The sequence below is a fragment of the Leuciscus leuciscus genome (genome assembly GCF_965113295.1).
Source record: "Leuciscus leuciscus genome assembly, chromosome: 17".
Lineage (NCBI taxonomy): Eukaryota > Metazoa > Chordata > Actinopteri > Cypriniformes > Leuciscidae > Leuciscus > Leuciscus leuciscus.
Window position 1 is genome coordinate 22,472,812 of NC_138741.1, and position 17,833 is coordinate 22,490,644.

Genomic DNA, 17,833 nt, shown 5'->3' on the forward strand with positions numbered 1-17,833 from the left:
TTAAGGTAATAAATATTTTTCTTCTGGTCACGTGGTCAGGGTCACCGTAAGCTCCATTCGGCAAGGACGAAACATGGCAGCGACAGCAACTGGGAAGAAGGTGTTTGAAGTATTTGTATCAAAAGTGCCATGGACCATCGCAACGAGTGAGTAAAGGATGCCATTTGATCAATGATTTTACATCAAATTGGTAAATAATGCGTGTACGAATGCATAAAATGAGCTAGTCATTATCCACAACGCATCATAAGTATCTCTAATACTAATAGTAGGCTATACAGTGATACAGTGATGCTTTATGTATAGCAGATACTTGACTAATGTATGTTATTATTCTGTGTTCTGTTTCAGAGGAGATTAGAGAATACTTTGCGCAGTTTGGCCAAGTGAAGAAGTGTCTCTTGCCATTTGTAAGAATACAAATAAAATGTAGTGTTTCATGTTTTTCTTTAATATGCCCGTCATGCTGAGATTATTATTTTTTTTATTGTTTTGCAGGATAAGGAGACAGGTTTTCATCGGGGGTTTTGCTGGATAGGGTTCACTTCAGAGGAAGGATTGCAGAATGCATTACAAAAGGATCCTCATTTCATCGAAGGTGCAAAGGTGAGCATCTAGTTGGGACTGGATGAACTGGCCCTAGATGTCTCTGGTAAATGTTGTAGTTTGAACATCTGCTTAAAAATTTAATTTTCTATTTTCTTTTAATGTAGCTCCTGGTGCAAAAAAACAGAAAGCCCTTTTCTGGAAAAAAATCAAACAAAGAAGCAGAGGATGTCTGAAGAGAAGTTGTTATGTCTTCAGTAACAGAAAACTCTTATTTATTGTGGATGTGTCTTCACTTGGCATACTTGTTTTCATGAAGCCAAACTTTAATGAGTTTCGATTATTGTTGTATTGACTGCTTGTCTAGTTTTTTTCTTTTCTTATAAAATGTCCAATGAAATTTAAAGAAATGTCAAATAAATTGGGATATTTTGAATTATTTTGTTGTGTTGGCTACAAATTATTATTATTATTATTATTATTTTCTTTGTCAGTGTAGTGTACTATTTAGTATTATTTTATCCATTATAATTCCGAATAGATTTGAGCATTTTGCCTTTTACAAAAAATTGAATTCCAAATTTTTTAATTTTTTTATTTATTAGTACTATCAAATCAATGAATCGTATCTTGCATAAATGTTTGTGTTTATATAAAAAAAAAAAAAAATATATATATATATATATATATATGTTTTTAAAAGAAGTATCTTCTGCTCACCAAGGCTGCATTTATTTGATAAAAAAACAATAAAAAAAACCCAGTAATATTGTGAAATATTATGACAATTTAAAATGACAGTTTTCTATTTTAATATTTTTTAAACTGTAATTTATTCCTGTGATCAAAGCTGAATTTTCAGCATCATTACTCCAGTCTGCAGTGTCACATGATCCTTCAGAAATCCTTCTAATATGATGATTTGATGCTCAAGAAACATTCATTATTATTATTATCAATGTTGAAAACAATTGTGTAAAAATTTTTTTCAAAATTCTTTGATGAATAGAAAGTTCAAAAGAACGGCATTTATTTATTTCTAACATTATACATGTCTTTACTGTAACTTTTGATCAGTTTAACTCATCCTTGATGAATAAAAGTATTGATTTATTTCATTTATTTCCCCAAAAAATAAAATAAAAATTCTTACTGACCCCAAACTTTTGAACGGCAGTGTTTAATGTTACAAAAGCTTTAGATTTTAGATAAATGCTGTTGTTTTGAACTTTCTATTCATCATAGCATCATGAAATAAAAATGTAAATAACTGTTTTCAACATTGATAATAATCATAAATGTTTCTTGAGCATCAAATCATCATATTAGAATGATTTCTGAAGGATCATGTGAAGACTGGAGTAATGATGCTGAAAATTCAGCTTTGATCACAGGAATAAATTACACTTTACTGTATATTCACATAGAAAACAGCTGTCTTAAATTGGAATAATATTTCACAATATTACTGTTTTTGTTTGTATTTTTAATCAAATAAATGCAGCCTTGGTGAGCAGAAGATACTTTTAAAAATATAAAAAATCTTACTGACCCCAAACTTTTGAATGGTGGTAGTATATATATATATACACTGTATTTCTATATGTGTGTGCATATACCTACAGTATGTATATATTAGTGCTGTCAAATCGATTAATCACATCTAACATTAACATTTTTGTTTATATAATGTACCTGTGTATGTTATATATATAACGTGTGTGTGTGTGTGTGTGTGTGTGTGCATAGACACACACAAGTTTCATTTTAGAATGTATATAACTTAAAAATATATTGTAATTAGAGATGCTTGAGCAAAACTGACTTAATTCCTTATTACTTTTACATGTAACAGTTGAGTAATAACTTGAGAGTTTTATGTATAACTTGAGGTATGCAGATGCATGAAACATTTCATCAGTGTGGATAATTTATTTAGAGGTTAATCAAGGCTGCATCTAAGATGACTCTGCCAATGTTCCGGTCACATTATCTGTCCGAGCTCATGTCATGTTAAATCTGGTCACGCTCCATCACTACCTTGTCCTCTTCACCTCAAAGAAAAAGAGTTTATAATGTGTTTATGGAATACATTTTAAAATAGATCTTTTGACTGAGGTTCTCTCTGTAAAAAGAATGTGGTAGGAATTGTTTTTATTGCTGTGAACATCTGCTCCATCATTTTGCTTAATAGACAAAATGGGTTATGGTTATTACATTTTGTGCTTGCATATACTTACAAACCATAATTTAATGTTTTGGCATGTTAAAATTAAGGTTCAACCATGATAATGTATTTGTGTAGAACTGTTGAAATCAGAACTGTTTTGGCTTCTCAGATTTTCTGGAGACATGCATTTAAATGGACCAATAGCTTATAATATTTAATATCTAATTGAACGTTTATTTAATTGTCAAATGGTAAAGATGGGGTTATTTTTTCGTTTCGATTCACCAATGACTGCTTATATTTTTAGACTACAATGACCACAATGCTTTGCGCCACGCACGTCATCGGAGACGCCGGAGTTGAAAGGTCAGAGAGCGACACCGGTTAGTGGATGACAGCGTGAGTCAATGAAGGTAAATCAATCTGCTGTATTATGATTCTCTAAAAATATATAATCACAGTTATGAACTCTGACACCATGCGATAAAACGGTGTCGGTTATTTAGTTATATTCTCTCTGTGTGTTACGCAAGGGCTTGCATAACAAGCAATATTTGTGATCAGCTGACCTCGTCTTTCAATACATCGACTGATATTATGAATGAAAGTGGTTTACTTGTGCTTCGATACGCTTTGCTTAAACTGTGCTGCTGTTGAGTTTCGTTTAACTCATTTATAAATTTGATAAATAACGCAATTTGGTTTCAGTTGTGTAAACCAGGGCTGCATTTCCCAAAAAAAGCATCATGATGTGCCCAAGTTGATCTTGAAGAAACCAATGACGTCACAACTTAACTGCCACGCCTCCAAAGTTTATCGGCAGCAAATTTCATCAAAGTAAATAATCAAACAATGTTTATAAGTATGTGTTATTTCTATAATCATATTAGTATCTCATTAATGATATGTTTGTTATTTACAAACTCTGTTTGGGAAGACACACATATGATATGAGACAGTATGATAAATTAAATATCAGTTATTCAGTTGTTCTAATCAGAATCTAATACTGATTTGTGTGGGATTAATGGTGATGGATAATATTTCTCTGTCTTTTTGCAGTTCCTCACATGGCTGTTCGGCTACTGAAGGTATCGTCTGTTGCCACTGCAGTGATCGCATCATCAGGATTTTACCTGTACAGCAAAAATGTGGACTTCAATGATCTCAGCATTGTCAGATTTGGGAGGGCAGCTGCAACGGTAACCATGAATAAATATTTTACACACTTTTAACTAATTAAACTTTGAATAATTCTGAATTCTACAAACTTAAGGATTGTCTCTTTTCAAAGAAGACATCAATGTTAAACCGCTTCAAAAATGAAAGTATAAAAAAGTGCTAAAGTTTGTTTACTGTAAGTCAAATGTATTCTGAACAACAACAGCAACAAAAAAATTATACAAAAAAAGTATTTTACAAAATAATTGCTAGAAAATCAAAGCCATACGTTTAACCCTGTTGTGTTCCGATTTGATATAAAAACAATTGAGCTTGTTAATAGGTTTCAAAGTACCGTTTCCATGATAACGCAATGTTCAATTTCGAAATAGTTGCACTGGATGAATGTGATACCTAATTTATGGTGATTACTAAAATATGTGATGGGGGGGAAAAAGGCAAATAAAAAAGCATGCCAAGCTACCGTGAAACTGCTAATAGACCAAGATGCATCTTAATGCCAGGTGTAAACTGGGCCTGACTGTTAACTGGCTAAATATTACTCTCATGTTAAATATTTATTTTATATTAAATACATTTAGTTTTTGCGTTTGAGTCACAGTAAGTGAATTACTAAAAATAGTGCAAATACAGTGTAGTTTTAATGAATTTTTCTGTCTAGTGTGCAGTTTTTATTCACAGTTTTCATCTTTGTCTCTGGAATGAATGTTTTCAGACAGCTGTCATCAGTTATGACTACCTCACCACTCTCAGAGCTGTACAGTATGGGACAGAGGAGTACTGGGCTGTCAAATCAAAGGTAAAACTCTTTGTCTTGGTGGTGACGGGTTATATCCAGGAATATCTGCTGTGTGGACATTTTATTTTATTTCTTTTGGGCTTAATTTGAAAGGAGAGTGTAGACTGGAAAGTCTGGGTCCCCTTGAGTATGTCCAGGTCTGGCGAATATTCTTGAATATCCTAATTTTATGAAGCGAATGATGTGGTCCTGTTGTAAATATACTTTCCTAGAGATGAATGGGCATCTCTTGTTGTGCTTTTGCCTTTGAAAGTCCACTAAATATGTGCTAATTCTATGACCTGCATAATTTACTATAACTACAAAGAGATCCTTATAAGGCCTGAACAATCTTAACCTACTGTACACTGTTTCAGGAGCCACTGTGTTGTATGGATATCTAGTGAAATAAGCAGTGTGCACAATTTTTTTTTGTCTCGGGGTCCATGATTTTTAGCGATGTCTTTACACATACACAACGATTTTTACTCTTTTATGCCGTGTTCATGTAATCTCAAATTACATGTAGTATAATAAGCAATCATATTTTATTAAATGTCATCCAAACAACACATTACTCCAACCAATATGACAGCATTGAAGTCAATAACCAACATGCAATCTCATTATTGATGCATTGATCAAACTTTGAAACAATGAAATTAAAAACACCCTAAACAATCTGGCTCGCTGTTCGTAGGATCATAGCTGCAAATGCCAGGCAATAATTCTTGTGCCATTTCCACCCCTGTGTATAAAGGCCATTTGAACAGCTCCGTCAGGGACAGTTAAACAGCTGGTGCAGGGAAAGGTTGCAGTCTCTCACCTGTGTGTGTGTGAGTCTGAGCGCTGATGGCAGTCGCTGGAGGGAAGCGCTGAACCCTGAAGAGCAGGGTCCGAGCCAGATGCACTCTCTGCCAGGCCCGGGTACGGAGGATAGGGTGCCGTTTTCCTTCCCCCTCGGGGCCCGCAGTCAAGCCTGGCTACACGCGCTGATTAGAATTAATGCAGGCCCCTGATTTAATATAGAGGAGAGATTTGGCTTCTAATTATTCTCTCACTAGGTGATTCAGCTCGCTGGTCGTAGGTTGTTTCGGATCATTCTTGTTTAGATTTTTCTCATTTAACGTTTTACTGCATTGTGGACAGTTGTACAAACTAACAGGATTAAAAGTCTTTTAAATAGTGTACACCTAAAAATAATTGTTTGATCTTCTGTGATACTACCATGCTTTTTGGACATGATACTATGTTGCTCTGCACATTTACCATAGTAATACCACAGTATTTTGGACATGCGCCATTGTATCTTTTGCAGTAATATGCAAATGCAATAGTAAGTGACTTTTTTGAGTATGCAATTTACTAGTCTTGGCCTCAGATGTCATGCCCACAGACCGTTGATATATAAAACAAACAAAATTGGAAACACTCTGGTGTTTCGAAGTCGTCATCTGATTGGTTGTATTCTGCAGTATTTCCAGGAGACGTGTGTGTCGTGTTCTTTAACGGCCCGCCTGGAGACAAAGACGCTGCGACGCCAAACCCCCTCATGGAAGAAAGCCACTGAGTTTACAACTGTGACAATGAGCGCTTATCAGGATCAACTAAATGCTGGATATGTGAAGTTCACGGCATAGACTCTTTAAAAGACATCCGAGAGTTTTACATGCCGCCCCGGTGTGATATTGTATGGACATCGACTTTACATTTTCACGCCCCTAAACATGATTCTGAACAAAACAAACTGTGATTGGTTACTTTACCTATCAATCAGATGGTCTCTGGGCGAACCCCCGAATAAAAGTTATTAATTTATTAATTGAAACAAACTGATTTGAATTCAGTGCCTTTTTTCAGTGTTCTTTTTAATATATATGACAAAATGCACAATAAACAAATGGCACCAGACTGTACATACTAGCTACATTTTAATACATGACCTCAAAATTATATTGCATGTAATTGAATTATCTGTGTCTCAATGTTTAGCTGATCAAGGTCCTGGCTAGTGCATTTTCATGATTCAAATTCTAGGGAACTAGAGATGAATGAGATGTGCTCCTAGTTTGGTATCACCGCATTTGCGCATTGTCATATTTCAGCTCTGAAATTTGTGAAGGGGGATGGTTTTTGGGGGAGCACTCACTAGATGATTTGCAGAAGGACAAGCATGTCTCATTGCTCCATGAGAACAGTGCAAGGGATAATGGGGGAGCTCCCAGGTGTTGCGGCTCTGTAATGGCCACAGCGTGTGACTCATGTAATGAGGGGCGTTCCACACAGTTAACCATGCCTCTGCTCTCTGCAGACCAGACCACCTGCTCTTTATGCCTACCAAGTGCTTTCCATCTCAGCAATTAAATCACTACTCACTTTTGTGTGACGTAATGATGATTATTACTAGACAGTTTTACTTTTTGTGCTTTATAATAATCAAGACTTCCATTCAAAAGTTTGGGGACAGTACTTTTTTCTTTATTTGGAAAGAAATGTATACTTTTATTCAGCAAGGACGCATTAAATTGATCAGAAGTGACAACATATTTTTATTTCAAATAAATGCTGTTTATTTGAACTTTCTTTTAAAGAGAGAGCCTAGTTCAACCAAAAATGAAAATTCTGTCGTCATTTACTCACCCACATGTTGTTCCAAACCTGTATGAATTTCTTTCTTATGCTGAACACAAAAGATATTTTGAAGAATATGGGTAACCGAACAAATGATTGACTTCTGTATGGAGGGAAAAAATACTATGGAAGTCAAAAATGATTACAGAATTTTCATTTTTGGGGTGAACTATCCCTTTAACCAAAGAATCTTGTATCACGGTTTTCTCAAAAATATTAAGCAGCACAACCAGTTCAACCTTGATAATAATAATAAATGTTTCTTGAGCACCAAATCCGAATGATTTCTAAAGGATCATGTGACACTGAAGACTGGATAAATGGCTGCTAATGATTCAATTGATTTTAATATATATATATATTAAAATAGAAAACAGTTTTTTTCAATTTATATTTCACAATATTACTGTATTTCGATCAAATAAATTCAGCATTGGTGAACATTTAAAAAGACCCCAAATGTTTGAAGGGTTGTGTATTTAAGTGATATTTTTTATATAGTTGTTACTTGCGGGTACTTGTAGAGAAAAAGTGAGTGGATTGTGAATAGTGGGGTTAAAATTAAAATAGTGGGGCTTTGTGACATCAGCTGGAAAGTCATTTCAGAGGTTGTTACATTTCAATCAAGTTTGTTTCAATGTTGTAGCTCATTAAACAGAGTAGACCTTTGAACTGATCAGTTGAACAGATCATTAAAGTACATTCAAATATGATCAATATTCTAAAACATTATATTTATTGTGACAGATGAGTAAAGCATTGAATGCCCCTCCCCCATAAGCCTATTATAGCTGACAGTCCACAGCAATCAGTTTGCAGATGTTTTGACCATTGAGATACATCTTGCTGTCAATTTCAAAGTTGAATTTTTGACACAATTTGGCTTTATATGCAGTCTGAAACCTATAGATCTGACGCTCCTCTGCCGCTTCTGTCATATAATCTATGCTGTTGGATACTGCATGATACATTTGCATGCATTTTCCCCGGTTTCTCCAACTGCGCTGGCACATAATTTGCAGTCAAAGGTGACAAAATGGACTACTTAGAAAGTATTCCTGGGGAGTGAGAAATCACTGGGTCCACAGTTTGGTATTTCTTAAATAGATGCTTTTGGCCCTTTTAACCCATAGCTGATGTCTCCTGATAATGTATTCTATGAATAGCAAGGAAAAACACTTTTTCCTGCAATGTCAGTGTGGCTCCAAAGAAAAGAGCCCAGCAGTGAGAGCCAGATGAGAGAGAGATAACGTCTGTTATCTACCCCTGGAAAGACCACCTGAGAACATTGGTGACACCCAAACTCAAGACTGCAGTGCCTTGCCTGATTAGTAACACCTTATATATAGAAACACACACACATATTTGTGGTTTGCGGGGACTATAGGCATAATGGTTTTTATACTGTACAAACTGTATATTCTATCCCACTCTAACCCTACCACTAAATATGCCCATCACAGAAAACTTGGTAGTTGGTAAAAAACAAACAAAAAAAACACTGGTTTATTATGCTTTTTGTTTTTTTAAAGCCATTTGGTTTACAAGGACACAGGAAGTGTCCTCAAACCATGTTAATGTTGTAATACCCATGTCATTATACACATTTGCATAAGCCATATATACAAGAACACACACGGACACACACACACAGACTAATTAGTTGCAGATCCTATTTCCTTTCTTTTTGAAGTAGAGGAACCATTTAAAGATTGGGTACTTGTAAAAGGTTCATTAAAACTTAATTTAAAACAAATTAAAATTGCATTTGTTCATTTGTTTCAGTTGACAAATGTTTTTAATGATGGACATAAATTTAGTTAGTGAATATTATGTATAACTCCATGCTGACAAGAACTCAGAGGGATGCATTATTTCATAATTTTCTATATTTCAGAACAGACAACATTGTATAGGATTTCTTAATTTCTAAATATTTAAATGATGTAACATGTAACATTTATTTATAGTGATTATTTATTTTTTATTTATTACTATTAATAAGTGAAATCATTGGGAAAAAAATAAGTATAAAAATAAGTTATCAAGTTTAGTTTTTTATTGTTATTATTATTTAGACTATTCAAACAACTTTTAACACTTTAAAGCAACTACTAGTGGCAGTTATAGGACCTCAACCACAAAAATGAAGGTGAATCTGTAAACTAGAGCCACCCCCTCCTCCTCCTAGTCTCTCCAAAACTATCATGTAGAAACTGCAGGATATCGCAGCGAGACAAGCTGCTCACTGGCCTGCTTTGATTACGGCACATGGACGCCCGCAGTTTTAGACGACAACACCGGTGGCATGCAGAGCTGTAGCGATGCTGAATAATGCATGCACTCAAAGTTGGAGGGCAGGTGTACCAGGCACCGCTGCTGTCAGGTGGGCATCGGAGCACAAACGGATGTAATCTGTTTTCTCTGGCACTGAGAGGCACTGCTGTAGAATGCACTTTTTCTACCCACGGCTCAGAAAATAGTCTTGCTCTATGATATCTTGCCCTGTGTGGGGTCTTCGTTGAGGAGAGGTTATGTGTCTTATCGTGGTTGACTGAATACCTTCCGAACAATCTGAGGAGATGATGTGAATCATTGCGTGAATATCACAGAGATAAAGTGTCGAAAAGTGTCAGAATCGGCACTGAAAACGAGTGGTTCTCAACTGTTGGGTGGTTAAGCATTTTGGGGTAAAACTATGCTAAACGCATGGAATCATGGTATCAAAATATTTAGTCATTAACTTTTAATCTGTTTCTTTTTTATTTTAAGTTTGAATTGATTTTAGTTGACTTTTTAATATAAATTATGATATGAAAAAGGCTTACAAAAAGAGTTTTGTAACCCCCCTTTTTTCAGCCAGCATTAAAAATGCATTTTGGGTATTCACATGAGGTAAGTTTTAATTGAATTATTTCTGCACTGAAAAAAATGGCTTTTTGATTTTACTCCGTTTTTAAGGCAAGTGGTTACACAAAATTAATTTATCTTCATTTTAAACATTTATTTGAACTTAATGTTATTTAAGTTCAAATATGATGAGTATTTCAAATATATTCAAGTCTGTGATTTTGAGTATTTGAAAAAGACCTGTTTGTATTTGACGTCCAGTTATGTTGTACAATTAAAAGACTGTCTGCTAAGCTGCACAGGCAGAAAGATACTTGGGTAATGCTTTATTTTAAGGTGACGTTGTTACACGTTACTATATGTATTTAATATAGTAATAACAGTCATTTATGCATAATTACAAGTAACTAACCCTAACAAAAAAACTAACCGTATGTATAATAAGTACATGTAGTTAATTAAAGGAATAGTTCACCCCAAAATTTATATTCAGTCATTATTTACTCATCCTCAAGTTGTTTCAAACCTGTATGAACTTCTATCTTCTGCTGAACACAAAAGAAGATATTTTGAAGAATGTCGGTAACCAGACAGTTGATGGTAACCAGACAGTTGATGGACCCCATTGACATCTATAGTAGGAAAAAAATACTATGGAAGTCAATGGGGCTCATTAACTGTTTGGTTACCGACATTCTTCAAAATATCTTCTTTTGTTTTCAGCAAAAGTAAAGAAATTCATACAGGTTCAAAACAACTTTAGGGTGAGTAAATGATGACAGAATTTTCATTTCTAAGTGAACTATCCCTTCAATATTACTCAGTACTTATTTGAGTTAGCACAATGAATACATCACCTTAAAATAAAGTGTAACCGATACTTGTTACTGCACTAGCATTAGCAAACCTTTTGCTCATTGGATGATGTAGCATTATAGTCTTACATGCAGCCATCCACAACCTAATAAGCTCTACTCTTCAGCACAAGTGTTAACCATAAATGTCAACATAACGGAAACTCTTAAATGTCAAACGTAACTGAACATTAACAGGTATTTCCCTCAACTCAAAAAAACATTAAATAACACAATCATTTTACATTTACTCTCCCGATCCAGCCATATGCAAAGAATGCTGGGAACTAAAAATTATCCTCCCAGTTTCAATAAATGCAACAAAAATCATTCATGTAATCCCAACACAAATGGATAAAGTAAACTTCAATTTTAAATAATAGTGGATTGAACACAATTAAATTAAGTTGTGTAGTTAAATGTATAACTTTTTTGAATTGTGTTGCTTCAGCAAATTTCAACTAAGTAATTTGAACAAGCAGTAAAAATACTTGCTGTCCAGGGAGTTTGACTGAGCAATGATATGAAGGCACTGTATATGTTTGTAGACCTGTACATTTGATGTTGTTGTTGGAATGTTGCTGCGTTTTGCCTTTTTGGCTTGTACATCTTGTTTATGTATGTATAAGTGTGATTGTTTGCAGAGGTCTCAAAGTCCTTGACAGCCCTCACAGGCATTTGCACAGCAGATTAGACTTTAGCGAGGGCTTATTCCACATGACTTCCTCCAGAGAAGCCTAAACGTCCTCCTCATGACCCTCCTGCTGAAGCAGAGCGGTACCGGGGTCTGAGACTGATTACAGGGTTAGAACAGCTATAGCGCTCTTATTGTCATCATGTGTTATCTTTGCTGAAGACTTAGCAAGTTACTCACAAAAACCAGGATGTTGGTGGTCTGCTTTGGGTTGGACTGTGAACTTTCTTTCCTTGAACATTTCAAAAAACAAAAAAACAAAGCAGTGGCACCATTGATGTAGCGACGCTGTAGCCGAGACTTCCTGATTCTGGTGAGCAGCAAGAAAGAGGATTGACAGTAATCTGATTGTGGGAAAAATGGAATTTGGATTGAGTTTGGCTTGGCACATTCTTTTAAGGGAAAACACTGTTGATGTGAGAGCAGTCTTTTCCCACTTCCCTTCTTTTCACTTTCACTCTACAACCGTTCTCTTCCTCCTTGTCTAAATGATTAATCTGTTCCTCGCACAGGTTGTTGTTCCAAGTAAGTCAGCATCTTGGCTTGTAGCATTGGAGAGAAAATCAAGCCTGTAGGGTTTGTTGGCAGAGACCTTAACAAAATCAGAAACAGCCACTCTAACAGAATGCAGCCGAGGTACTGTAATAATAATGTTTTTTTTCTTCTCCTGAAGGAGAGAATTGTTGACTGAGTCCATAAATGTTATTCTTTGCACACTTTTTTTTTGTATGCAGTGTTTGTTTAGACCCTCAACCTCATTGACGTGGCCACCTGTAACGCCACATTCTAGCCCACAAGTCTCTCTGCTTCTCCACCAGCCCGCACTGTGTTAATTGCGATGATGTAATAGATCACAGGCGTTTAGGAAAGCACCTATCATACGGGGGCTGATAATGAAAGGCTGGCCATATCACTGGATGATTAATGTGTAGGTGCTCGCTGAAGGTCATCTCAGATTTTCGCCTTCGGATTATCATTAGCTCAGGCGTGCTCTTAGACGTCTAATTCATCATCGTTTTTTAGGTTGCACCGATACTGTATTTTCATCGCAGCCAGAATGATGGGATGCTACGGACATGCAAATGAAGTTAGCATAAAATTGATTTTGTGAACACCGTTGCTTTTGATTTTCTTTATGATTTAGCTTGAAATTGTGGCGTGCAGTTCCATCGACTTGGTTTGTTGTCATTAAAGGTTGCTTGAGGACAGGAAGACCCCTTTCAGCGCCTGACGCATTAAAGTAATAAATCGGCATCTTCTTCCATTCGTTGAAAACATCCTCATCGGTTGGTAGTAACAAGGGGTTGTGGGCAGTTAATTATAAAAAGTTTCAGAAAGTATCTTTCAAAGTGCAACAGGTGGCATTCATCATCTCTAGATCTGAACTAATGAAATTACTTTTGGGAAATAGAGGGGAAATGAAGGACGCAGAAGTGGATTGCACACATGGAGGAACAATGCTGTGCTCATCAGTTCATAGTTTTGCTGCAGCCTGGAAAACTGAACATATGGATGAGCCATATATTCATTTCCCTAGCTCCGAGGAAAAACCCCTGCTGCCTTTTTTAGGAACTTTTGCCTTTATGAAAGTTAGAAGGACTAGCAAGTTTGGAAACTGATCTACAACACATCTATGCCAATCGTTGTTTCTCTTGCAAGACACTAGCTGTGTCCCAATTCAAGGCCGATTGTGTCACAGCGGTGTGGCCAACGATGTCCCAATTGGAAGGCTCCATCAAATGCGTCCTTCATTTCCCAGGCCATGGACCCTTCGCAGCCTAACCTATCCCAAGATTCATTGTGCGGCAGTAACAATTGGATTTTCTTGACAGAAAATGCCGGATTAGAGGTGAATCAAATGTAAATAAATATTGGTTACTCAAATATTTAACGAAAATGATTAAAAAAACTTTAAAGCAGTTCAAACATTGTCATTTCTTACTAAGATGCGATTTTATAGATTATAGGTTTTTGTAGATTGCAGATTGTGAACCCTGTTTTGTTTTCAGACTCGTCAATGGCAGTTTCTAGAGCAAACATGTTGAAGATTAGCCAATGATTCATTAAATAAGCCATTTCCTCACAAAAGTGGTTTATTCAGTGTAGTGAAGCCTCTCCTCCATTGACATTCAAAAAAAAACAAAAAACGGCCTCTTGTCTCCTTCCCTGCATACAGCAGCGTTAGCAGGCGTTACGCTTTTTTCGGCTAAGGTTGCAGGCTTGACTTCAAGTGGCTTTCTATCTGCTGTTAGATGAGGTGATGTCAGGCTATATGTTAGTGTCTTTCTTTTCTATATTTTCTATTTTCATAACTTGTTAGGGCCGGTTCACACAGAACACATTTTTGCGGTTAAAACTGTGAGCAAGCAACTTTGTTGCGAAGTTGTGAAATTACCAAAAAGTACCAATAAATTATTTAACTAGTATGTTGTGTGTTAGCTGGCAAAAATTTGCATGCAGGTATGAAGTTCATTCTATTTAGGATCAGTGTCCATATGTTTTATTAACAGTTCATGTTACTATTGTGTATTTACCATGACAATAGTACCAAATATTACAGATGTCGATAACTATAGATATGCGTGTATATCTATATCTATATCCATATCCATCTATATACATATACATACACATACATACCTACATACATACATACACACACACACTCTGTTTCCCTCTCTATCACACTAACACTAGCCAAAAAAAAAAAAAAAAAAGAAGGAAAATGGAACAAACTGCATTAACAAAACTTTTGTCCCTCTCTCGGATGTCCAGAGGCTAATATCAAAGAAAAGGATCGGTTGAAGGAAAGAAAGTCATATGTGCAGAACACCTTTGGTGTGGAAGAAACTGGCTAGTTTAGAAGATCAAACGTTTTCAAGTTGTGTAACACTGCTCGGCTCAAATCAAAGCCACGTTATTTGAAATGTAAATTTACCTGTGCTTTACAAGTTCTCGTTCGCTTTAAAGTATGATATATTCGGTGAACAGAGTGTGTTTTCCTGAAGCTTCAAACCTATAAGCTAATAAAAAAGCACTTAGCTCTGCACATATATGCATGTGCGTTAGCACACCTCATGTTTCCAAGAGATAATTGTTCTGCTAACTCTGCTGACTGAGATAGAACAGGACACGGCATACAGGAAAACATAAAGGCTAATGCAACGCTTATCGTGGTGTGATTATGCAATCCTAAACACTTTCCCAGTCTGAGGGACTGCTGCTAAGGGAATTGAGTCTCCTTAGCTATTAGCATATCATTAAAGGGAATGTGAGCAGCTGATTTGGAAATTAAATGTAGCTTACTTAACCCTAATGAATAATGCATATCAGATCGTCATGGACATGCTGACAAGTGCAGGCGTTATAGGAGGAGACATGGGAGGGGTTGCAATGTCAGAGAGGACGGACTAAAGGAACTGAATGAAAGGCTTGGTTAACTATTCGATTCTGCTTTTACGACCACATCTTTTGACTGCTGAAACCAAAGAGAAGCCTATCATTTCAACGGCTTTATGACTTGGAAAGTTGGAGGATAGTGTAGCAGAGTGGTTTAAGATCCTAAATGGTAACCAAACGGTTGCTGGTTTGAACCCTACATGTAAGTAGGGCCCAGTTTGTTTTGTTTTATTTATTTATTTGCCAAATTCCTTTAAATGTTTCTGTTTTCCATTTTAATTTCTGTATTCTGTTTTCTTGTACTATTTAATAATTTATAAAAAAAAAATTACAATAATAGTGCCCTATGAAATTGTAAAAAAAAATCAGAAATTTAGTTTTTGAGCTTTTGTGTTTTATGGTTTTATACGAATGTGATATAAAACGCTGGTAATAAAAAGAATGCATAAAACTAACAATATAATTTATCTTTTAAAATTTAATCAAATTAAATTGAAAGAATTTGTTTCATTTTTGACAAATAAACTGCTGCACACAGAGATTTACTGTTTCACAAAAAAAGTGATAATAATATTTATATATGAATGTTTTAATAAACTACTGTTGTTGCATTCCGTTATGCAATAGTGATACATTTTCTCTCATAATTTAGTCAGAAACATTGGATTTGCTGTAGTGAAGACCTTTGTGTAGTTTTATCAAATGAAATGCACTCTCAAAGCAGCTCTGGAGATGAAGTTCATGTGGAGTGTCGTGAGATTGCAGACGCTGAAAACACCACGAGCCTCACGCATGCATGATGATGTGTAGTAGACAAAACTGAGACACGTAGAACCTAGATATCATATAATAAAGGCTAGATGTCTTACGGCGGAGTCACTTCCGGCATCACCGGCGGCCATCTTACCACAGGGAAGCTGTGAATTAAGGTGAGTGATCAGCACGCACACAAATCCTCTTATCTCGCTGAAATCTTGACGGATTTACAAACGGTTTGGTTTCTTACAAACGTTATTAACGTGGCTGTAATTCTTTCATATGGAAGTCCATTGTTATAATTATTCAAATGTATGCAGTGTCATAACTACGAGTCTGACGTTTATAACAAACCAAACCGTTTGAAAATCGGTAGAAAATTTAGCAAGTTATGGTTATTTAAAAGTACATGCACCATGTTACGAGTGAGCGAGCACCCTGTGGTAAGATGGCCGCCGTGTGCGGACGTCGACCTCCATTGATTGGCCAGCAGCGCGCACGAGACATCTAGCCTTTATTATATGATATCTATGCGTAGAACACTCAGGCTTCAGTCTCAGATTTCAATAGCATTATTTTTACATTTACATTTATTCATTTAGCTGACGCTTTTATCCAAAGCGACTTACAATTGCTATATATGTCAGAGGTCGCACGCCTCTGGAGCAACTAGGGGTTAAGTGTCTTGCTCAGGGACACATTGGTGTCTCACAGTGGATTCGAACCCGGGTCTCTCACACCAAAGGCATGTGTCTTATCCATTGCGCCACCACCACCCCCCCTAATTTTTGCGGTTTAATATTAATAGACACTTGTCCACATCATGATATCATTAAGTGTGCAGCCCTACTTGATTTATTCATGCAATTTTTTGCCAAATTCTGTGACGTTCCATGCTATACAGTAAATTTCATTTTTATGACTGTATACTGCGATTCCGTAAATCATAGACTCCTATGTAAGCCATCATCATTGTTTCCTTAATCCTATAAGTTGCACCAGGGGGAATGTTACTTTGGATAACGGTGTTTGCTAAATGGCTTCATACTTGGGAGTTTTTCCAGGGCGCTGCGTACTGGGTATCTTGCACTTGAACAGAAACAGTTTTTTTTTTTCCTGCAATGTCACTCAACTCTAAGTGGACTAAATCACACTGCAAACTGAAATGGCTTCATCAAAGATGACAAAGTGGGGAAAAATACAAAACAACAGCTAGAAAGCCAGATGTAGGCTGGGAAAAGCAGAATGAGTTGTAATGGAGCACCAAATGTGCCGTCAATAAAAGGGAGTGCACACCAGATGGACACTCATGTGGAAATAGCTGCACTTTAAGTAAGACTGAGTCAAAGTGCAATGAGTTTTATTTATTTTTAAGTTCCTACTCCAAATTTTCAGAGGCCCACATATATCGTGCGTGTTTATTTCCCCCAGGCGACCTCATGACTAAGTAACAAGCAGAACAATATAACACTTGCAAATGAATGCCTTCTATTTTAATTCTTCCTTTCAAAACATCTCAGTTCCGGGGAAATCAGAACAAATATATTTCACCTTAACCCTGCTGTGTACAGCCATGGGGTAAGAGCTTATTCAGTTTTACGTAGGCCTTGTGTCATTCCAGCAGCCAATTAGCTTCCATTTTGCCTGTTAGTTGTAAACAACATTATCTAAATTTGTTCTGAGAAGTCTCTGAAGGTTGTGCGAGTTCCTGTTTTTGCTGCACAGCAAGACAAGTAGTTTTGTACCCTTGCAATCTCTTTTTATTGGATGTTGAGCATGACGTCTTGTTCTGATGAATGAAATTAGGTATTCCTCTGGCTTCTGTTTGGGTCTATCACTTGAGTCAGGTCCATTAGTGTATTCTTTGAATGGGTCCATTACAGGGGAGTAACTTGAGTAGCATTGATAGTAGTCCAGATGTTTTAAAAAAAATCCCAGTAATGACCTACGGTTTTCAACGAATAGCATTGTTA

At 36.1% G+C, this 17,833-nt stretch overlaps 2 protein-coding genes across 4 annotated transcripts in view; both read left to right on the forward strand.

Moving 5' to 3' along the window:
- The first annotated feature begins 39 nt into the window (after window positions 1-39).
- Window positions 40-985, forward strand: slirp (SRA stem-loop interacting RNA binding protein). The gene is made up of 4 exons (XM_082144176.1): window positions 40-146; window positions 352-410; window positions 499-606; window positions 714-985. Exons 1-4 carry the CDS (start codon window positions 74-76, stop codon window positions 780-782), a joined length of 309 nt encoding a protein of 102 aa, XP_082000302.1. The 5' UTR covers window positions 40-73; the 3' UTR covers window positions 783-985.
- A 2,067-nt stretch (window positions 986-3,052) lies between these two features.
- Window positions 3,053-17,833, forward strand: part of adck1 (aarF domain containing kinase 1) — a 117,594-nt gene continuing 102,813 nt past the window's right edge. Inside the window, exons 1-4 of one of the 3 annotated variants that reach the window (XM_082144126.1) lie at window positions 3,053-3,129; window positions 3,425-3,578; window positions 3,779-3,918; window positions 4,614-4,697. In XM_082144126.1, the coding sequence (XP_082000252.1) occupies window positions 3,569-3,578; window positions 3,779-3,918; window positions 4,614-4,697 (234 nt within the window). In that variant the 5' untranslated portion in view covers window positions 3,053-3,129; window positions 3,425-3,568. The remainder of the gene's footprint in view (window positions 3,130-3,424; window positions 3,579-3,778; window positions 3,919-4,613; window positions 4,698-17,833) is intronic. The other 2 variants (XM_082144127.1, XM_082144128.1) reach the window with 2 other exon arrangements.

Bases quoted from the DNA above. Each gene is read 5' to 3' on its own strand.
- slirp (XM_082144176.1), top strand. From the start codon at position 74: ATGGCAGCGACAGCAACTGGGAAGAAGGTGTTTGAAGTATTTGTATCA. The intron at 411-498 runs GTAAGAATACAA...ATTGTTTTGCAG, and splicing joins AGAAGTGTCTCTTGCCATTT to GATAAGGAGACAGGTTTTCA. The intron at 607-713 runs GTGAGCATCTAG...CTTTTAATGTAG, and splicing joins ATTTCATCGAAGGTGCAAAG to CTCCTGGTGCAAAAAAACAG.